Here is a 23,760-nt window from a genome sequence, read left to right on the forward strand (position 1 = left end):
ACACAGATCCTTTGGAGGAAGGATGGCCCACAGCCTGCTTTTAACTGTGGCTGTGCCAAAAGAGCCCTTGGACATCAGCTGTGTTGGAATTAAACCAAGAGAGGCTGCCTCTGGGACAGGGAATTGAACACTAAGGCGTAAACAAGCGTCCTGGCGTGTCGGGGGCAGACGTTTGGCAAAACTGGTTGACTTTCTAAGACTTGCTGCTCTGTGTGAGGATGAAAAAAGTTATAAACAAATGATTTATAGAGGGGCGAATAAATCTCCTTTCAGCTTTGAACCACAGAATGATTTAGGACCTCTCTCTGCATCATAAACCTTATTAGTTTTTATGGCAGATGCAAATGCTGTCCTTAAAATCCAGCTGAATCATCACTAAAAACATAAGCACTTTCTAAACTGCTACTCAAACCTGAATATCCAAACCTTTTCCTCCCCCCGCTATGGATTTTCAAACCCTCCTCCACATCACTGGGTCGGCAACTGGAAGCAAGCACGATGGAAGAAACACAAGAGGAACTGAGAATTGGGAGGAGATTCCTAAGGTGCAAGAAGCATCTTCTGCTGTTCAAGTGACTGTGATTTGTTCCAACAACGGCTCCCTCAGAAACAGAACCCACCATGTCCTCCCATCTTCCCATCTACAAAGAGAAAAACGTGTTACAAAGGACATAAGCAATGGTGTTAACAGCGGCCGAAAACAGAAGATGGGATGACCATGGGATATGAAGGGATCTTGGCCCAAACAAAACAACTGTCAGCACGCAAATTTGGTGTATTTGGAGAACATTTTAATTTTTGGCTGAGAAACACACAGTACGGTAGAGTTTAAGGCATGCAGTCAGGCATGAAACATTTCTTCTTCGCTTTCTATACTCATACCTTCAGCGTAAGTCCTACAAAAACGAGTAGATCCTGTCTTAAATCTGTCTATAAAGCCACTCCGAATACCCACTTACAGCCTGAGGCTCGATGCGATGCTTACAGTTGTTCCTGGAATGCAGGATTTACTTACAGGGAATCTCAGTTCTTTTGCTGACTTGTTTTATGCTACATACAGAAAATGCCACGTATTACACAAAGTAAGTTTGATCAGTGATAGCAGAGACAGAAGCAAAGTAACCTTATCCACAGATATTCCTGCTGCAATTACAGCCATTTGCTTGCACGGTTTTACTTTGCTCTTTTACTGGGAAATACAGATGTTATAATGGATAAAAATGCTTTAATTTCTGCTCCTTGCAAGTGTGGTTGCTGGTTTTCTTCTAAAGAACCAACCAACAGAAGACTCCACAAATGAGACAAACAATGGAGCAAGGAACTTTGTACTACTGAGACAAAAGAGCAACTCAAAGACGAAGAATTTTGTGGATTTAGGTATGTTGTCTTAGAAACATCACAGGTATTGACAACACCACAAGCATTGAGATGCTGCTAAAAATGCACTTCTGTGTAAGTTTTGGTTGTCCGCAACGCAAAACACCTTTTTGTCTACTCCTATGGGGCATTTGGTCTTAACAAGCAAACAATACAGTACCTGATAGGGAGCATATTGCCAAGGAAAACAGGGTTTATAAGCAGCTACAAAAGAGTATTGTCTGTCTTTAATGCCCTACCGTTGTACAGGCAGCTTCTGGTTTTATTATTATTATTTTCAAAGACTCTCCTCCCTTACTTGTGCCTTTTTAAAATCAATGTGATGAAAAATGAATCTACCGCACATCCATGTGATGAAGGTGGTAAAAGCTCGTCCTGCACTTTCCCCAGGAAGGTTCCTACCCTGCGTTTTTCTGCATCACTAAATGGGAAGACACAAATTCCAACTCCTAAACGTGTTTAAGCAGCCTGCTGCCAAGGACTCCAGTGGCACCAGAAGTTCCATCCTTTGCTGTATCAAGCGTTAAGCGTTTGTTATTACAGTGACTGTTCAAAAGAGGTAATCCTGACATTACAAAGAAGTGGCGAGTCCAGAATGGGATGGTCCCATTCCCTAGGCCCCATGGCAACAAAAGGATTCATGCATGTGCTCACTTCATCCCTATTCAGGAAAACATTGAAATACAACTTCAGCATGAGGTCAAATACCACTGAAAGTGCCTGAAGCAAGGGTATGACTTCATTAAATCTTCTCAGAGCACTAAAGGAAAATGAATTCAGTGCATAAGAACATCATCTTAAAACACATACAGAGGCACTGACCTCTTCTTTAATTTCCATCTTCAACTGAGCACCCTGGTCCAGTGGGAGGTGTCCCTGCACACGGCAGGGGGTTGGAATTAGATGATCTTTAAGGTCCCTTCTGACTCAAACCATTCTATGATTCTCTGATTCCTAAAAACGAACAGGCCACTTAGCTCTGGGGGAAGAATCAGAACTCCTATTCCCTTTTACATTTAAGTAGGGAAGAGCCCATGGAAAACATTTTCTTGCTGTGTTACCTGCAAGAGCAGCTCAGAGTTAAAAGCAGTAATCAAATCTACCAGGTAAGTTTGTATCCTCAAAAATTACAACTCAGACTTAGTTTTAAAATGTTGAGAGCAACAGTAATACATAAAACATATCTGAGCTTTCCAACCAAAAAAAACCCTCTAAAATTATAAAAAGCTAACTGTGTATTCAGATTAGCCAGCAAACAAAGACAAGTTCAAGAAAAGCAGTGCAGAAAAGGAAAGAGCAAATAATGAGAGAATGTGAAACAGCTAAGCTACACACTGCGAAGCTCTCCAATAGAGCATATAGCGAATACACTTTCCCAGCTTATACTGCAATTTAGTAACGCTGCAGTGAATTAATTAAAAAATACACGTGAAAAATTGTACGCCAAAATGTGCTTTTCAGCTCTGATACAGTCCCAGGATGACATGGCAAGGCTTATTGGGAGCTTCTTCATTTACCACTCTGACATTTCATCTTTGATTGCTCTGGACAGAAATGGACCTTTCCTCTCAGGCTTAATGCGAGAATGACTGAACCACAATATCAAATCCCCCCACCCAGTTCCATTGCAGCCAGGAACATTATGATTAGGAAACCCTGAAATGCTTCTCCAGAGCAAACAAAATTAGGCAGGGTGATTTTAAAGGAAAGAGTTTAGTGAAACAAAGCCAGGCTTTGCTGGTTGGTCCTGTGCCAAAGTATTCCTGCCACACAGAGCAGGATTGCTGAGGAGACCTAGCAGGACCAGATGCTTAACACCGACATCTGATACTACACTAACACACAGGACATGCCCTGGTTTGGCTTTGCTGAAATCAGTTTGCCCTTGCTGCAATCACTGTGCTCAGAGTGGGAATTGACTGCCATGTTCCTAACAGCTGTTAGAAGCTCCTCAGAGATTGTCTCTGAGAGCTTTTGTTCCCAAAGGAATAAAGGTCTTTCCATCCTCCAAAGGGGGTGATTGCTTACCGCAAATAAATGGAGGACATCTAAGAACTACAAAAACTAAAATCATGATTAAAAGTGCTTTGATTCAACAATAAAGGCACAGCCAAACAGGTATCACCTTGAAAGAACAAATTTACATAGGAAGGGACCGGATTCTGTTGAGCTTAACTCTGTACAATGCTGTTCCTTCATGATTAAGTTTGCTACGAATGACTCATCCACAAAGTAAAGTAAAACGTACTCCTCAATAGCTTCTCCCAGCATTTCAGAATGTCAAAAGAGGTCACAAATAAAAATTATAAAGCAGAAATAAAAATCCCACCATCCCACCTCCCGTTTCTCATCATCATAATGTCTTACCAAAGAAACATAACAAATTGAAAGTATTTTAACTTGTAAAATCTGAAATGCAATTCATGCTATGGAGGAATACCTCAGCCTTCTAGCTAGGAACAGTCTCTCCTTGGGTGCTTAGTTGTTAGCTATCATGCAAAAACAATTAGTCGTTCAAGCAATTAAGAAGGTAAGTATCTCCTAAAAAAAGTTTTGAGCTTTTCAAGCCCTAAATGCAACTGCTATAAACCTAGACTGTTCCTGAGTGTAATTTCACTATTGTATTGCATCTCCTGAAGGGATTGATTGTATCAGGTGTTGTAAATCCTCGATGCTCTTTTCGCTGCTGTCTGAGCCTCTGGTGAATTCTCCTCTTGCTCCTCGGACTTCTTCTGGTTTAGGAATATGTCTGACTTTAAGAAGCGGCTGTAGCTGTCGTATTTCATGAGATTGAATATCTGGGAAGAGGCGGGAAAAAAACAGAAACAATGAGATAAGTGAAACTAGATTTGAAATGAGAAGGGCAGTACATGAATTCTATTTTTCTTCTGCTGGCACTGAAGCATTACTAAAAAAGCAAGACATGAAAATACACTTCAAACTCTCAACAGGAGCTGTAGCAAACCATACTAGAGGTCCCACACACACTGTTTTGCAATAATTACTCTACTAGTTGAAGAATCAGGTTATGGTTTTCCAGCCTGGTCCCCTCCCACAGCAGCCTTAGCTCTGCAGAGCTACCAGGAGCAAAAGCTATCAAAGGTCATCTTCTGGCAGCACAGGAGGGCGATATCCAGAGGGACAGAGCAGAGCTGAAGGAAAGGAGGTACCTTTTAGGCTCCTTTCTGACCTCAGTTACTCTTGAACATTACAGAATAGCTCATTATATAGGCAGAGCACTGGATAACTAAGAAGAGCCTCTAAATAATTTACACAAATACCGCAACTCCAAACTGAATCCAGACTGAAACAACTAGTTTAACAATGTTTCTTAAACTTACGCTGATCCTCCTGTCCTCTTTAGGTTACTACACAAGCAAATGCCAAGACGGCTCTCAGGCCAGATCAGAAATGTTGCAGGTACTTGCCAGGAAAAATTACACCTGGGACAGATGTAATTTGCCAGCTAAATTGTGGTTTGAAATGGATGCTGGATTGAACCTGTGCCATCAGGTTTTTCACCTGCTCTTATTCCCTCAGCCAGTCTATAGCCAGCATGGAAGCATGAAGTCAGCACTGAGTACAGCCTACCTCTCCCAAGCCTGCAGTTCAGCCTCATTCCTCAACACAACTGCTTTCTCTTCTATTTAAACCCATTTCAGACAAAATAAGCTAGAATTCATTTGCTACTTTCTGGAAACAAAAGGGCTTGGGAGAGGAACCTGGAACCTGTTCAGGTGGTGTGGTCAGGACTGTGTTTTGCTTGGTCTTCAAACAGAGGGGAAGGGAAAAAGCAAACCCCAAAACTGCAACTGAGGCAATCCCAAAGGGTGCATCACCCTCTGCCTGCTATTTCACTGGCAGAGTCTCTCGGTCACGCTTCATGGCTGGTTGCATTTTATGGGACTCAGAGTAACTAAATTTCCAAAAGGAATTTCTGGATTCTGACCTGAATGTGTGTATAATTGGAGCTTTATGGGTCTCATCTCTGATAGAAAAACTGGGCACACTACTGTTCGTTAGGAGTTTAGGAAAATCTCAAACTCTCAAACTGCTTTTTCATTTCATATCCTCAAGGAACCTGGGCAGGCAAACACACAGAACTTGATGGTTCTTGTCTGTGCTTTTGCTGAAATACACTCCTTGCAAACAAATTATGAAAGCATTTCACTAACCGCCAGTTTGCGTATTCAAATACTTAAGTTCATGTTTAAAACAGTGGGAAACTTGCTTTACAAGCTACATTTCGGAAGACTAAAAATACCCAAACAGCCTCTTGATGCAGACCCAAATCGATGCAGTTAAGCAAAGTCAAATTACACTTCCTGGCCCTGGATAACTAGAATATAATTCAATTTATCCAACTAGGTCAAGGGAAAAAAATTGTAAAGATGACATTGCCTGTTAAAATGACCTAGGTCAGCACTAAGAACTTAGACCTCTCTTGTTCTGGTATCATTTACAGCATCTCCCAGTGAGCAAAAACACTGCAAGATCAAAATCTTCTGGAGTCTGGTCAGCCAAATGCACAGAGCAGACAGATTTTATAATCACATGCAAAAGCAGAATTCTTTCCCCCGCCCCCGGCTCCTCACAGCCTCCCAAAATGTTTTGAAACCTCCAGCACTTGGTTCAGCACAACCGACTGCCTCCAAGCTGTCTGTTTAGGACCATCCTGTGAGCATGGAACCACACTCCATGAGGATTTAAACCCTCTGGAGAACTGAAGCACAAGTTACCAGTCATGTTGTAAACCAGACTGTGGCTTTCAAGCTCTGCCTTTTTATCTTTCAGACACACAATGCCAGCAGTAGTTAACGCTGTGCTTTAGCGAACAAAATATACCACTCTTCATAACTTTATAAGGTTTGAAAACTCGAGAACATCATAACTCTTCCTGAGCTATTATCTAACAGCTATAAACAGAAGCTTGAAGCAGTGGAAACCTGCAACAACTCATAAATGCTCTGCATTTGTTTTCAGAATTTCCCAGCCTTTCTTCTTACACCAGCAGGACTCCTCAACTGCCGGTCTGGCACGTCTCCAGTTCAGGTGTTACCAGTCCCTGGCTGTTCACGTGCACGCTCATTTGAAACACGGCAAAACGTTCTAACTCCAGAAGTCTCTCCAGCTTCACTCTCACCATCACCCACCCTGAACTGAAGTGCTTAGATCTACCAGAACATTTTCTCCCTCTTCCTCCAAGTCAGATGTTCTTCCATGAAAACCTTTGCTTCTTCTCATGGCAATTTGTTTTCAGATATTTGCACTGGAACTTGCTTGAAAGACTCTGCTCCTCAGACCACCTCAACTGAACCAGTCAGTGTCAGACTAACGTGTTCAGTAACTGATGTAAAATACATTGAAAATATTATTTAAATCAGTGTGCTGTTTCTCCACTAAAGGAAAGAGACAAAAGTAAAATACAGGTAATCCTAGGGATGGTACAAAAATTAAAGAGTACAGACCGCAAGAGCTGGAAAGACTCAGATAAGAGTGACTCACTTCATAACTCACACTTTGAAATAAGCTAAATATCAAGAAACTTTACCACCAAAAGACATGCCTGCAAGATGTCTCCTGATTTCTACTGGACTTCCCAAGATCTACAGGAAAAGCCAAAGCAGATCCCTACTCTGCTATTAAATTTTGCATGTTACAGAGAAGAAAGCTTTTCAGGAAACTGTGTTATATCCACATCAATATAAATACCAAAACAAAGCAAAGTGAAGAATATCAAGCTCTTAAGGAAACCAGTGGCAACGACAGAAACAAACATCAGCAATGACTCAGCGCCAGCGAATACACAGGAAAACGTAGGCACCAAGTCAGTCAGCTGGGTGTCTCGCAAGCTACCAGCAGAGGAGCCCAGGAGAAAACATCATCTGATTTTCCAGAGAAGTTCTGAACTGGAATTAGCAAGGTTGTGCTGAGTCTCTTAACGAACTGACCCCAGTCAGATGGGGCCAAGAACCAGGGGTACAGAACTCCCACCTCAGAGTGGCTCATCGATATCGTCGAACAGTTTGGGTTGGAAGAGACCTTGAAGCCCATCCAGTCCCACACTATGCAAAGGACAGTGATGCATCCCACCGGATCAGGTTGCCCCAAGCCCCACTCCACCTGGCCTTGAACACCTCCAGGGATGGGGCAGCCACCACTGCTCTGGGCAACCTGGGCCAGGGCCTCCCCACCCTCATCAGGAAGAATTTCTTCCTAATATCTAATCTAAATCTTCCCCCTCCCATTTAAAGCCGTCCCCCCTCAACCTATCACTCTGGGCCCTTGTAAAAAGCCCCTCCCCAGCTTTCCCGTGGCCCGGTTCAGCACTGGAAGCTGCTCTAAGGTCTCTCTGGAGCCTTCTCTTCTCTAGGCTGAACAACTCCAACTCTCTCAGCCTGTCTGCTATATCTCCAACATAGAAGCAGCCCAACTCTGTCCACACATTCAATCCATGCGACAGGGAGCAGTAGGCAGATTCCCAACTCTCCTACACTAGCTTGAGCTTAGCAAGCAGAGTCCATGAAAAGCAGACAAGAAAACTTAAACTGTTTTCGTGAAGAAAATAACTTTACCTGGTCCTGGAGCTTCTGAAACATGAGAGGGTGAGGAGTCTCCAAAATGGTCTCATTCAAGCGGGACTGCCCTTCAACATTGACTTGGGAGGAAGCTTTGCTGGACAGGAAAGTCATGTAAATGTCTTTAGCTTTTTCTTGCATCTGCAAAAGGACACATTTATTAAAAGCATTATTTGCTGTGGGAATAGTCTCTTTACTTGTTAATGTTTTATTGGAGACTGGTCTGGGTCACTTACTTCTCGAGGCTCACATCTTAAAACCAAAACATAGGCTGAATTAAAAAAAAAAACCAAACAAGTAACAATGCAAACACGCATAAATTACCTTATTTGTGTATATTAATTTGCACTGGAGGAAAAACACCTCTGCAGTCCATCTCCTGCATTGACACAGAATCAGGGAATGGTTTGGGCTGGAAGGGACCTTAAAGCCCACCCAGTTCCATCCCGTGCCACGGACACGGAAACTTTCCACTGAATCAAGTTGCTCCAAGCCCCATCCCACCTGTCTCGGACACCTTCAGGGATGGGGCAGCCAACACTTCTCTGGGCAACCTGGGCCAGTGACCTGACACCAGCGGAAACTCCCAGTACCAGGCACGTAGGTTAAACAGCAGGTCATGATGTTTGAATCTGAGAATCCAGAGTAAAATTGCTGAGCATCATCCTTGTCTTTGCTACTTAGACAACTATTTTTGCTAAAGATAACCAGCACGCGCCAGGAACCCAGAAGCAAAAAGCATTGTGGAAACTTCCTGCACAGCAAAACTAAGCGAGGTACACGTATAATCCTTGATTACCTTGTCATATAACAACCTTTTTCACAACTATGTTCTTACCTCAGGGCAGCTCAAGTGCAACACTGGTTACATGATTAAAAAAAAGCCAACATGTATTTTTTGACTAACAGTAAAGATAAGACTATCTAGAACCTCTGAAAGCTGACAGCTGTGGGTAGGTGCGACTTGCAAAAAGCAGTTTCTTAGTGTTTGCCCTGATTTCAGCAACCCTGCTTCAGTGTTCTTTTCTTGATGAATCAGTAACAGTGATAACATTTTGACCCTTCCTAGCATCTAAGTTTCAAAGCAGTAAATGAGTGGCCAGAATCCTCTGAAATTCAACATAAGCCCCCCTTGACCAGAAGGTTGGATAAGAGAAAATCAGTGGGGATAAAAAGAGCCAAACCAGGCAGGAGGAGAGCTTCCCTGCTCCAATCCAAATTCTGCACACCAAAACCAAGCCCCTTGCAGCAGCAGGAACTATACAATCATCAGCCACCAATACTTGTCCATGTTTCCCATTGCACATCTAATGAGCAACCACATCTCCAGCCCCACACCCACTGAAGGGCTGCGTCTTTGATAGGGAACGGCCTTAAAGAAGGAAGCATTTAAACTCCTGCCCATGGAGGAGTCACAGGATTTCTTTCATGTTTTACAGCTGAGAATCAACATTTGGGGATAATTAGAAGAAAAGCTACACGTGTCTGATAACTCACAGGCCTAAAGAGTTAACCCTCTCACTGCTGAAAGGGACACACAATTTCCAGGAGTGTTTCTTTCGAATAGAGTATTCATCTGGTGAGTAAAATATCCTGTGTCAGGGGCACTAGGTCACAATGAAGTGTTTTATAACCATTTCCCATCTTTTTGGTTCCACAGATCAGGGAGGACTCCACCAGCCAAGCAGGTAACCCAGTCGATCAGAGGCACAACGGCTTTAACTGGTAAAGTTAACACACTAATGCCCACATGATAAAGGTCCCTTTGGCTGTTACGGCACGAGCAGGCAGATGTGATGGTGTCTGTCAGTCCTACCTACAGGACTTTTGAACCCACTGTCCAATTTCAACCAAGAGAGCAACACAGGATTGAGAAATAACTACCCTTCTACCAATTCATTGGGAAAGAGCAGCGAGAGGAAGGAAAGGAAGAGAAAAAGCAGTGTGTGCATGAAGGGAAAAGCTGCAGTATTTGTTTGAAAGCCATCTACTCTACTCGAATTGCTGGCACGTACTTAGCAGCTGGCTCAGCAACGTGCACACACAGCGCCACGTCAGCCCTGAGACGAGGTGCTGCTTGCCTAAGGCACAGAGGAGCAAGCTGGGCACTGGAGGGAAAGAGCAGAGCAAGGCTGGAGGGGAAACATGAAACTAGAAGTACTGCGAGGAAGTTTAAAGAACATAAGGGAAACGAGAGGATTGTGTGGGAGGCTGGTGAAACGGGAGGATTTTGTGAGGAAGAGCGACAAAGAAAGGAAGCAAAAGTGCTGTGGTAGGGAGAGGGGTCATTGGAGAGAGGCAAGGGACCTGACTGCGTGGTAGTGGGGAAAGAGAGAAAAGTACAGTGAAACATTACAGGTTCTGTTGCACACGGAAGGAGTGTTACACTATGTCTATGTTTCAGTAGCAGAGCAATCCTTTAACTACGATATATACTGTGTTTATAAAAGGAAGTACAGCTAAAGCTGCCAGCATGCCTATACACCCCTCAAATGATATTCAGGGAGAGCCAGGTTCAAGCGGAGGAGACAGTGATGTTCCCTGTTAGGTGGCTGGCACTCTTTGTTCTGAAACTAATGCCTCAGCACAGGGGACTCTGCTGTGGAATTTAAACAACATTTAAACTAGGATCTTGTTCACAGGTGGCTATTAGAGGACTTCTGGCACTTTTCACTGACATCTGTGCACTTGCCCCAGCATTCGTGCCAAATTCCTGTTTGGAGGATGAAGCTCTGCCTACAGAAATCCCCCTCGCTATTTCAAGTGGATACAATAGTCTTTCCCACTTCCTTTCCTAAGGTCAAATTCAGCTCTCAAGCATGTGCAGCTCCCAAATGAGGTAAATGGAAGTCCCAGATGCTCATCAGAACAGGCTCCAGCAGTCAGCAGCTGTGCAACATTACCCAGTCCTGTTTAACCGCTGCCACATTCCACATGCAGAAGACACTCTTGAATAGGTGTATTTTGTTCTGAAATTGCTCTCTTTAAAAACTTTGACACAGGTATTTTGGTGGGGTTTAGCAATACCTGAAAAGATTCCCTGTTGGAAGCGTTTATTACAATCCATAATTTCTTTTGAAATCTTAGCTGTGAGAGCAGAAACATTGAAACCTTGGGAAGTAGCACAATGGACAAGTTGTTTGTTTCATTAGCAGCCACAAACACAACAACATATAACTAATTCCAATAAAATATTTAAGGCTGAATTTTATTCACTTATCCCCACCACTCCCATTTCAATATTTAAATGTGTCCTAAGATGAGGATCATATGGGTAGCAGCAGAGCTCATTGCTACGGGTGAATTTGACCTAATTCCTTCCTCAATCTTTGCTAAAACTTACATTTCCATTTTAACTTAAATTTTAAAGGAGTGATGAAGAAAGAATATCCTCTTTTTCAAAGTACAGAGATGTGTCTTGAGCTGAGGGGAGGAGCTTGAACTCCCACACTACAAGAAAGTAGGCTGAGTTCTGTCCATCTAAAACCTGCCCAGACCAGTAACGGAATCTGCTCGCTGTCTGTCTCTGCCAACGCTGCAATCTCCCCTGCTCCCTGAAACAAGCACACACTTTGTCTCAGTTCACCCAGAGAGGAAAACAAACACAACCCTGTGGAGCAGTTTGGTCTGAACTCCATTTCTGCCTTCTCCTGACCACCGCTAGTGTAGAGCCAACAGAAAAGCTGAGAGCCTGGATTCTCCTCGCCAGTGCTCCCACTCCTGGCTGCACAGTAGTTCACATTCAAGAGGAGAGGACAGAGAAGATGGATCTGCCCAGCTTCATGCAAGACCTGCCTATGCTGGCTTCAAAAAGTCAACTTCTAGGCAGAGCCCACGCAGCAGTGGTTAGAAAAATGACTGCCCCAAATTTAATAAGCCTTGAGGAAACACCCGGGATATGTTCTTAGAATTGCAATGATACGGTTAGACTGATTGCAAATAGCAGAAAGCAGGAGCAAGGTGAGCCTGCATCTACCTGCAAAGATCAGAAAGGACATGAGGGAAGGACAGTGCAGTTACTGAGCTAAGCACCCTAGGGGTACAAAGCCCACCAGCCTATAACAACCCAAACTCTACTCCAGGCTGACATAGAAAGGCTAACAATAACACCAGGTACAATGGATAGTCACCCACTGACCAGCTGGTGACCTTCGTGCAAGTTCAAACTGACCAAGAAAAACCCCATGCTGAAACACTCATGTCGAGTAGTGAAAAGTTCATCTTGTACTCTAAAAATAGGGGGAAAAAAATCCCATTTGATCCGGGTTAAATCAGTTTCATCTGACCAAAAGTCTAAGTGTCTAGGAGCTTGTTTCTGTGGTAAACCAGTTTTAATGAGAAGCAGCTTATAAAATAAGTAAAGAGTTGGTTTCAGAATGCTTTACTCATAGTAGATAGATAAAAAGTGGTTTCTGCAAGAGGCACTTCCAGAAGACAAATTTGTGCTTCATCCTATCATAAGCACTAGCAACATTTCTATTTTTAGTGCTTTTTCTAGCTGTTTATATTACCTAAACAAAGCCATCCATAAGCAGTAGCTATAAAACCTTGCTGCAAGTCTGTGTCATTCTAAAACACGTTTATTCTAACCAGCTCTAACAGCTTCAGCAGGACCAGACTCCAGATTGACCACGCTGTGTAATGATTGGTGATGAATTATTAAGATAACTGGAACCTAGCGAAACCTTTGTTCATTTGGCAATCCATCCAAGAATTCACTGCGCTCCTATCTCTATACATCAGTTCACCATTTCCTGTGCTTGCGTGTGCAATCCTAAAATAGCTAAAAAGATGGAAATTATTTAGCAAGGGAAAAGAGGATTATTATCCCACTGCAAAATGTGGGACCTTCCAGAAGGATTTTCTACTTTCATTTCCATTTTGAGATGTAGTTTGACACCTGTCCAAGGAGTATCAAGAATCACTCCCTTACAGGCAAGTGGAGAGAAGAACCCCTGGCCTCACCCCAGCTACAGCTGCCATCCGGCACAAACAGCTCCCTCGGAGAATCATAGAATAGCTTGGGTTGGAAAGGATCTTAATGCCCACCCAGTTCCAACCCCCCTGCCACGGGCATGGACACCTCCCACTGGATCAGGCTGTCCAAGACCCATCCAACCTGGCCTTGAACACCTCCAGGAATGGGGCAGCCACAACTTCCGTGGGCAACCTGGGCCAGGGCCTCCCCACCCTCATAGTGAATTTGGTTTGTATTTTTGATGAAATGTAAAAAATATTAGAATAAAACATGAAATATACAAAAATATTCACAATTGAAAAAAGCAAACCACTTTGAAGGGAATGGCTTTTCTCTGCAAAATTTAGAATATTTACAGAAAGGAGACTCCCTTCTCAAAACTATGTTTGCTGGAAATCCACTACACTGCTGGGAAACAGTGCCAGCTGATAATATCTGAATATCTGATAATATCTTTTAGAGAGGAATCCTGCAGTCCAGAAACATGAACTCTTACGCCTGTACTTTACAATGCCCCTAACAGCACAGTTCCCCTACCTGGAACTGCATGGGCTTTGAGATCCCTCACAAACCAAACCATTCTGTGACTCTATCAGTTTGAATAAATATTTAAACAGAAAAGTTTAAATGGACCCTCAATTCCTTTTGCTTTGTAACTTGTATTTTGACACAGGAAAATGGTTCATTTTGGTATTATAAAACATTTCATTATTTTTATGTTCCACTAAAATATTATAACGATGTCTGTTTTCATGTAATAGCTGCTATGATTTAAAAAAGAAGTCCTGACTGAAACGTCTGTATGTTTTCAAGCAAGATGATGCAACATTGCTGAATTAAACCTTTTGCTATTCCCAAGCAACACCAAAAAGCTCTGAGTTTCCAAAACATGGGAAACCTGACAATTCCAGAATTTTGTTCTGATTTGAACTAGAACCATCTTTGTTTCCAAACAATTCCACCACTGTGATTTCAGTGCAATTCCTTCAAATAGATTTATTTGTGTTCACATGAAGCGCTTTAGGCAACAGAAACCTTACAGTTCCAGCTCTGCTAGGGAAAGTTTTTAGACAAGTTAAGGTCATCTAGGAAACATACCTGTTTTTTTCCCTGTGTTTTCTTAAATTCTTCACATGCCAGCCAGAACAAAACGTTTTCTTCGCTAAATTCTTTCTTTAGAAATTCCTAGGGAAAAAAGGAAAACAAACGTCAGGATCCAATTTCCTGATTGTTTTTCTCTCTTCCAGTTAAAACTAGAAGCTGCCACTGACTTTGCCACGGTGTGAGCTCACACAATACAGCGTGACAGGCCCCTGGCCCTACTGCCTCTATACCCCACCAAGGCACTAATGAGCACTCATACACCTAGCACTTTGAAAGCACGTTCAAGGAGAAGGAGGAGCTACATTAAATCTCAGAGCAACTCAGCAACTAACACAGGGTTTCTTCAGTCTCTCTTAAACAACACGAGCAATCTTACAGTCAATACTGAAAGGGAAAGACAAACATATACAAATTCATTAGCAGGTGAGTATAATGAACTATTTTAACGAGTCACAGATCACTTGAGATTCTCCACTAGTACCTTTCTGGTTTTTTAATAAGTAAAATCTCTCCAGGCAGAAGCGCTACTAAACATGATCATTGGTGGCAATAAATTCACTTAGGTAAACTAAAGCAGAAGTTTTATTTGCATTCTCTAGACAGCGTTTAAACAAAGCACATTCCTCCAGAAGCGAAGCATGTTTTAAAATGGGGAAAAAGGTACAGTAAATTTCTTTATAAAACATAACGACTGGAATATTTATAGCTCTGAAATCATCAGGTTTCACTTTCATGTGTTAGAAAATAGAGATTAAGTAGCATCAAGAATTAAATACCATCAAGATGACTTTTTTTTCCTAAGAATTCTAAACCCCAGTGCTCTTTAATTCTAGTTTACATCCCTTTTCACAGTCACCAGGCCAGGGGCCGTCACTGGTAAGTGCGGACAATGTATGAGAACAAGGAGCACAGGATCAGTCCTCAGTGACAAATAATCTCAGCAAGAGAGATCCGTTGCTCAAGGGCTGTAGTTTATTCAAGAGGAACTTTTAAATTCTTGCAACAGCTGATAGATTTGATTAGAAAGATGCAATCAAACTCTCACACGCGCCTTCTGAGAGAAAGCTGCAGTGAGGAAAAAGGCACTGCATCACCTCACTAACTCAGCAAAAGCCCCAGCTCCAAGGCTGCCACCACTGCTCAGGGTGCATATCAAGAAGGATAAATGCTGATGTGCTCACAGCACTGGCACAGCTGCACCCTTTATGCTGAGACTCATTTAGCTTTAAGTCCTAATTTCAATTTATACAAATAGCCATAGTTAACAGAGCAACCCTAAAGCGTTTCACTCCTTCCGGATCCTCGAGGAGGTTCTCTAGTGATGTAGCCCATTTTGAGGTTCCTTTCAAGGTTTGGTGGCTGCTGCTTGGGTGACTCTCGCTGTCATTTATCTCTGGAAAAAATCAAGACAAAGTGCCATCTTCGTTAGAAGCGATTCATGTCACACACATTTCTTCCCCTCTGCACCCTTGGATTACAGCTGCTCTCTTTAAAGCAAGCACCATAAAACTGAAAATAAACACACACACACATATTTGAATCCTGCTTTGCCTATAAGGAGGCAAAACTGTCTTGCAGTTAGATAATTCATGAGCACCTAAGTCAGCACTGTCACCGTTTCGTACGAGTTCAAGCACCTTTTGCATGTGGGACACAGCGACCGCAGCCCGTGTAGTAAAAGGACTGTTTGCCTTTTGTTCTGGCACTGTCAACGATGTTGGCTTCTAAGAAGCAAATCCTGGTCAGTCACACACAACATGTATTTCTAAGAAAAGAATCATCACTGGAGCTTGGGAAAGGCAAAGGGAGAAAGAAAAATAACACTTTGTTTAGCGGAACAAGTCCAAGATGTTAACCCTGTATAACAGGAGGAAATACAGCTGGCAGAGGAGCCTCATCCAGCTGAGGAGCAAGCGGTGCTTGGGTGGGCTCCCTGTTCATAGCATCATGGAATGCTTTGGGTTGGAAGGGACCTTCATAGGTCATCCAGTCACAAGAAGGCCATGAAAAGTCAGGCTCTACCTCAGGTTCCCACTGGAAAGGTGCACAGAACTCTCACAGTACTCAACAGAGCTTCTATTCATTTTTATAAACCCTTCATTTCTCCTTACCAACTTATTGGAAATATGGATTTTAGTTATTTCTGCTTAGGCTCAGTCAAAGGCCCTTGCTCCACCATGAAACTAAACCTCAGCAGGTATCTCAAAAAGCTATCTATGCAGAGCTGTGCTATCAGATGCCCTTTTCAGCTAGCAGCCACAATGATAAAGGCTAAGGTTAAAGCCCTACAAAATACTGGCATGACAGCAAAGCCGACCAAGATTTGGTTGGTGGGGATGTGTAGAGTATATTTGTTTTTCTAACAGAGAGATACACAGCCTCTTAAAAAAAATGAATATCTTCTCTCTTGAAAGGAGCTTTTTTTTATACAGGAGAAATTACAAAGCTGGACAAGAGGTAAAGGTTCTGGAGCTGTGGATTCCATACCCATTGCCTAATACTGAGAGATCTACGCTCGAGTAAATATAGAATCATAGAACAGTTTGGGTTGGAAGCCCATCCAGTTCCACTCCCTGCCATGGGCAAACAGACCTCCCACTGGATCAGGTTGCTCCAAGTCCCATCCAACCCAGCCCTGAACACCTCCAGGGATGGGACAGCCACCACTGCTCTGGGCAGCCTGGACCAGGGCCTCCCCACCCTCAGCGTAAAGATTTTCTTCCTAAAGTCTAACCTAACTCTTCCCCCTTTCAACTTAAACCATTCCCCCTTGTCCTATCATTCCATGCCCCTGTAAAACCCCCCTCCCCAGCTTTCCCACAGCCCCTTTCAGCACTGGAAGCTGCTCCAAGGTCTCCCCAGAGCCTTCTCTTCTCCAGGCTGAACAACCCCAACTCTCTCAGCCTGGCCTCATAGCAGAGGGGGCTCCAGCCCTCAGGTCAACTTCATGGTCCAGATGTACTACAGATGTAGAAGGGAGGAACACATCTAAAATGATCAAGCAAACGTCCCTGCAGGCTACATATTTCATGTGCAAATCCTCTCTCTCCTTCGCCTGTCCTGCTCTCCCTCTATGATGTTGTCACAGCACCACCCTGAAATTTCTTACACATCAAACACATGACTCGATGCTGCACAAAACTTTCCAGGGTCCAAGACAGTAACCAATTTGGGTGAGGACTATGATAGATCTGTCTCCAAAGCAGTGGGGATACCTACAGCTCTGTATAAGAAGCACATGGTCTGCCAGTTAAAGTCCAAGAGCCAGAACCTGGGGATTGTCTCCAAACCACCACTGCAGACTTTATAAAATCCTAGAATTATGGAATAGTTTGGGTTGGTAGGGACCTCAAAGCCCATTCAGTCCCACCCCCTGCAGGGGACAGGGACATCTCCCACTGGATCAGGCTGCCCAAGCCCCATCCAGCCTGGCCTTGAACACCTCCAGGGATGGGGCAGCCACAACTTCCCTGGGCAACCTGTTCCAGTGCCTCTTCACTCTCATTGTGAAGAAATTCTTCCTTATGTCTAGTCTAAATCTGCCCCTCTCCAGTTTATACCCGTTCCCTCTCATCCTATCATCACAAGCCTTTGAGAACAGTCCCTCCCCAGCTTTCTTGTAGCCCCTTCAGCTACTGGAAGGTCACTGTAATATCTCCTCGGAGCCTTCTCTTCTCCAGGCTGAACAACCCTAACTCTCTCAGCTTGTCCTCATATGGTAGATGCTCCAGCTTCATGCGAGACGCACAAGTACAGCAAGTTAACTGTGCTTCGGTTTCCCCTCCCCTCAGACAAAAGGATGTGGTTCGTGATTATCGCTTGCAGAATTTATTTTAGGAACCTGACTCAAAGCGTCTGGGCATCTAATCTCAACAAAACTGGTGAGATGTAAGTGGGAATAGCCAAGTATAAAACTGCTGCTGAGAAGCCAGAATCTTTTGTTACAATTACTCTCAGCTGCAAGAAAAAGAGCAGCTCTGCGTGTACAGCTGCTAACGGCCTGAAGAACTTGGCCATTCCTTTATTTTATCTAAGGCTTAGCAAAGAGCAAATGGACTAAAGATTTTATTTCTAGTGTTCCTTTTCCAGCCAAATTTTAAATAGACTTTAATGATGACTTTGAAAATCATGCATTTCAACAAGTCAAGGCAATACACGCAGATCCAGCTCCAGAGAACCAAAAAGAAACATTTCTGGCATGCAAGACAAAGGCCAGAACAAGTCTTCCACAGACCCTGGATACATGTACCCACTTCCCCTCAGCCGCTTTCTACCAGTGTCTCATTTTCTCTTGGTCCTCCCTGACCACCATTCTCCACAGCTTCCCCTCACTTCACAACCAACCCCATCCTCTCTCTATGTTCCCCCTGCTCTTCTTCATTGTTCTCCAAAGCCTTCACTCTCCTATAACCCTGCTCTCCTTCTTTCTAATACCTCCTTCTCCTAGAACCCTGCTCTCCTTCTCTCTAATACCTCCTTCTCCTCTTCCAGCCTTACAGCTAATCTGGATTTTGACAGGAGGACCTACACAGCTTCTTCCTCGTCTTCATTTGGGTCATTGTACAGGGCTCTATGACTCTGTTTCCACACCTAACCAGCTCCCCACAAAGCACTGTGGAACAGAGAGGAGGCTTGCACAAACACAATCCCTTCTTTCACCTCCAGCCTCTGATTTCAGCTGGCTGCTCCCCAAAGTAGAGGTGGTGGGACGTTGTGGGTGCCACACAGCTCTGCTGAGCCAGAGGGGTCCCACCAGCAACCGTAACCCCATCTCAGCCCAGGCTACAGCTCCCAGTCTGCACCACGAGGAGACACAGAGGCAGCAAAAAGCAGGCACAGTGTCACAGTGGAGAAAGGACCTCGGTCCACAAGTAAGGAATCATGGAATTACCCAATGGTTTGGGTTGGAAGGGACCTCAAAGCCCATCCAGACACCTCCCACTGGATCAGGGGCTCCAAGCCCCATCCAACCTGGCCTTGAACACTTTCAGGGATGGGGTACAGGAAGGCAGTCTTGGATCCTGCCATCAAGTAGCACGGCTCTTGTCCTGAGCCATCCCCCAAACCCACAGAAACTGCATCCAAAGGGCTGGCTGGTACCATCCTGCCCTCTGTGCCCAGGGCAATACAGCCGGCAGGAGCCAAAGCTGCACCAGGGAACCCGCCAGCAGCTCTGGAGAGCTTGGCTCTGGGTGCTGGGCTTGGCACTGATCATGCTCTCTCCCTCCGGGCTGAGTACCATTAATCCCCATGTTCAGCGCTCCTCTGCAGCTGCCATAAAACATTAATGTTTCCCCCTCAGCACAACTGTGAACAGGCTGCACAGGATACATGAGAGCAGGAAACACCCTGAAATTTTAGGAGGACATTGCAATTTCTGTGTATTTTTATTATACCCCACTAAATACGCCTTCACAAACGTCTTTTTCCACAAAAGTGAACCCCAGTTAGGATCAAAACTTCCCACTCCACCCGCTGGTTTCGTTTAACAGATTCAAAGTGTGATTCCTACATTTTTTTAAGAGCTTAACAGATAGGAGACAGGCTTTTCCCATAAGTGACTCAAGAAGCGAATCCCCAAACCCATATCCCTTGAAGTGTTACTAAATTGCCTTAAAAATACTTCCACTGAAGTACAATTCAATGGAAGTCTGAAACAATTTATTTTAGAAGGCAATACTGCAATAAGTCTAATTACATGGATGACCCTCCTAAAACCTATTTATCTCTGTTTGCTAGTCATAAAGATGACTTTTGCCATTTAAAATCAGCTGGTGACAAAGCTACTTGGAAATAATAAGCTCAATACCGACATTTAACAGCCAAAATGCATATGTTAGCACGATTTAAATGAGGAAGGCAGACATTTGCTGCGAAGGAAAACTGGGAGACAGTTCTGTGCATCAAACAGGGTATTACAAAATGGCAGTTTTCCACCAATCCTTCTATAAAAGGAACACACAGAATGTACAACCAATTGTTTGCACATATAAATATGTACACGTATCAAAATATACATAATATATAGAGTCATAGATGGTTTGGATTGGAAGGAATCTAAAAGTCCACCTAGTTCTACCCACCATGGATCAACATCTCCCACTAGATCAGGTTGCTCCAAGCCCCATCCACCCTGGCCTTGAACACTTCCAGGGATGTGGAGCCACAACTACCCTGGGCAACCTGGGCCAGGGCCTCCCCATCCTTATATGTATAAATATATATAAAATATATACATATATACAAATATATACATCTATAAATAGGCTAACTATGTTTCTGGCTGTTGCGAGAGGGTGCTTGCTACCCCTCATGCAGGTTAGAATCCAAGAGGCAGAGAAAGCCAACAAAACAGGAGGAGCAGAGCACGGTCGCAGAAAGTCTGTCGAAGCAAACTTTCCATGTATACAACCATAACACGACTTGCATGATGGGCACCAGCCAGATGCTTCTCCAAAGGCAGTAAATTATTAAGTGCTTATTATAACAGCACCATTATGTTAGAGGGGAACCCTGTACTAAGCCAACATATAGGCAGCTGCATTAGCTGAAGCATTATCTGGGAGAAGCATCTTCTAGAAGCTGCCTTCCCCCATTGCACAGCAGTTCTGTCACACTCGGCTGTGGATAAAGGCTCTTTGTGAGCAATAGATATAACGGTAAGTGCAGCGCTAATAACACTGCAATGAGCAGTTGAGGCGTGGTGTCCATAAAGGCAAACACTTGCATTCTCCAATCAAGAACGCAGACTGAAACCGCAGAGAGCAACAATAACGTCAAAACACACAACTTTGCAAGACTGACGGCGTTGGCCCTCGCTTCTGACAACAAAAAAAAGTGGGAACCCATCAGACTTTTAGAGATTTAAACACAACTAATTGAGTCGGACACACTACTCCGTTTACCTTCAGTTTCCCAAGCTGCTGCCATCCTCAAGCTCTCAATAGAGTGCCTCGTGCAGCACCGTATCGAACAGTGCAAGACTCACACTCCACAGACTCATGCTGACCACATCCCTTCCCTAAATCCCTGTTCTAATCGCCTCTTCTGCAAATTCGTTAAGGAAAGACAACCAGCACCCGAACACTACGCATGACAAAAGCACCGTGGAAATAGCACATTCCTTATTCTGTACGTGAGCGTTAACACCTAAGGCTAAGAAAAGCCTTCTCCATTTCTTCTCGAAGACCTTCTGATCATGCTCCCTGCATTTCCCCCTGGATCATAAAGCGAAGAGCCACAAACCTTTATTATGACTTTAAAAGTACTCCTTGTCTTTTCTGACAGCCACCAGAACGCCTATCCAGCAACAATCACCAGTCTGGAATTAATAAATCCAATGCTATGAAACAGTGAGAAACTTTGTAAGCAGGCAGCTGAAAAGTCAAGATTCCCTTACTTTCCATGTAGCCAAGCACCACCGGATGAATCCCCACACAATTTTTCTCCTTGAAGCAGCTGAATTTTAAACCTTTTCACTACACAAGGGCTGTTTGTGGTTGTTCAAAGCATGAGCCCCAACATCCTCTTTCGACTGTCTCTAATAACAGCTGGCGACCGGATTCGACTTTTAACTATAAGGAAGGAAACTAAAGGGACGTTCTGCTTTTGTAGCATCTCTGGAAGCGTCCCCCAGACACGTACCCCTTAAAGAACAAACAAAAACCTCCTTCAGACAGCCTACACACCACATTTGGCTTCTCTTAGACAGACCCTAAGTTCTTACTGTGCACTATAAAATGGAGCGTTGCTTTCCAGGGCTCTGACTGCAACTTCTACCCCCAGTGCTTTCGTTCTGAGGTGTGTCACCCCCTCGGGATGACGGACTGAAGGCTTCCCCGCCTGCGGCAGGAGGTTTGGAACTGGATGATCTTTAAGATCCCTTCCAACCTAAACAACTCTATGATTGTGTGATCACAGGCCAGGGAGATGATGCGAGGGCTGGAGCCCCTCCCGTGTGAGGACGGGCTGAGGGAGCCGGGGTTGTTCAGCTGGAGAAGGCTCAGGGGAGACCTTAGAGCAGCTTCCAGCGCTGAAAGGGGCTGCGGGAAAGCTGGGGAGGGAGTTTTGATCAAGGAGGGCAGGGATGGGACGGGGAGAGCGGTTTTCAGCTGAGAAAGGGGAGGCTGAGACGGGATCGCCAGGGACCCACCGCCCCCTCCTCCTCCCGGGCCGGCCGAGCCGCGCTGCCCGGAGACCCTTCTGCCCACCTTTCCCCCCACGTCTGCCCCCCTGTCCCCGTCCCCGGTACCTGAGGGCGGTCTCTTCCTGCTCAGGCGGCTCACGGCGCGGGTGAACATCGCTGCCCGCCGCCCGGCCCGCCCCGGGCTGCCCCGCCCCCGGCCCGCCCCTCACACACCCCGCGGCCCGGCCCCGCCGGCCCTCCGTACCCCTCCATCCAGCCATCCACACCCCCACACCCCGCCATCCCTTTCACACCCACTATCCTCGATCTCTCCATCCATCCCCACCCGCCATCCTGAACCCCTCCGTCCATCCACACCCGCCATCCCAACCCCCCCATCCATCCACACATGCCATCACCGACCCCTCTATCTATCCACAACCCGCTATCCATCCCTGATCCCTCCCATCCATCCCAACCCCACCATTCATCCACACCCACCATCCCCAACCCCTCCATCCATCCACCCCCAACCCCCCATCCCCGAGCCCTTTCACACCCGCCATCCCAACCCCTCCATCCATCCACATCCACCATCCCCAAGCCCTCTGTCCATTCCTGACCCCTCCTGTCCATCCACACCCCACCATCCATCCCCGACCCCTCCCATCCATCCCAACCCCGCCATCCATCCACACCCACCATCCCCAACCCTGCCATCCATCCATCCCCACTTCGCCATCCATCTCCAACCCTGCCATCCATGCATCCCAATCCCTCCGTCCATCCACACCCACCATCCCCAACTCCTCTGTCCATCCCTAACCCCTCCGTCCATCCCCAACCCCACTGTCCATCCATCCATCCCTGACCCTGCCATCCCCAGCTTTCCCGGAGCCCCTTTCAGCACTGGAAGCTGCTCTAAGGTCTCCCATCAGCCTTCTCTTCTCCAGGCTGAACAACCCCAACTCCCTCTGCACGTCCTCACACAGCATGCCACCAATGTGAGAAATTTGTGCCATTCTGGCAAAACTGGAAGCCACCAACAGACAATTCTCTTGGGAAGCAGAAGACAGCAGTACTGGGAGGCAACAGGAGTGCTTAAATCCCGCTGGAAATAGCACCAATACCTCAAAGGTCACCGAAACCAGTGCTAGCAGACAAGTCAACACTTGTTTTATTTCCATGCAATCCCAGTCCCATCCCAAAGAGACAGCAAAGCTTTTATAACCAGTGTGGTTCGCAGGCGGAATGTGGAGGTTCACCGAAATAAAAGGAGATTTTCCACTTACACACACAAAGCCAAAATCTCGTTCCTGGGAAGCGGCGACACCAGACCACTGAACACAAGAATAAATTGCATCTGTGCTTCCAAAACAAACAACAGTGCGAATTTCCCAGCTGAAGTGATTTGGCCCACACACCCTCGGACTCCGCCTGCAGCACCGGGGTCAAAACCCATCTGAGCTGGTGAAGATCTCTTGGCTCTGGGTGTGGATTAAAGAAGTTTGCTCTGCTGCTGCAGGAATGGCTCAACCGCAGCCGCCTGTTCTGGAGGTGACACACCAGTGAAGCGTTTCTGCTGCTCAGGTTCCTTC

The 23,760-nt window shown here is 45.1% G+C and overlaps 1 protein-coding gene across 2 annotated transcripts; it reads right to left on the reverse strand.

The window, feature by feature from the left end:
* Window positions 1–769: 769 nt before the first annotated feature.
* On the reverse strand, window positions 770–22,358 carry RGS10 (regulator of G protein signaling 10). Of its 2 annotated transcripts, none has more exons than XM_069863807.1 (5): window positions 22,289–22,358; window positions 15,312–15,430; window positions 14,032–14,118; window positions 7,953–8,096; window positions 770–4,175 (listed from the first exon to the last, which is right to left on the reverse strand). In XM_069863807.1, exons 1-5 carry the CDS (start codon window positions 22,335–22,337, stop codon window positions 4,029–4,031), a joined length of 546 nt encoding a protein of 181 aa, XP_069719908.1. In that variant the 5' UTR covers window positions 22,338–22,358; the 3' UTR covers window positions 770–4,028. The 2 variants fall into 2 exon arrangements, with proteins under 2 accessions (XP_069719908.1, XP_069719909.1); XM_069863808.1 differs by lacking the exon at window positions 22,289–22,358 and adding an exon at window positions 21,437–21,458.
* Window positions 22,359–23,760: the final 1,402 nt, after the last annotated feature.

The sequence above is a fragment of the Phaenicophaeus curvirostris genome, chromosome 9 (genome assembly GCF_032191515.1).
Source record: "Phaenicophaeus curvirostris isolate KB17595 chromosome 9, BPBGC_Pcur_1.0, whole genome shotgun sequence".
NCBI lineage: Eukaryota > Metazoa > Chordata > Aves > Cuculiformes > Cuculidae > Phaenicophaeus > Phaenicophaeus curvirostris.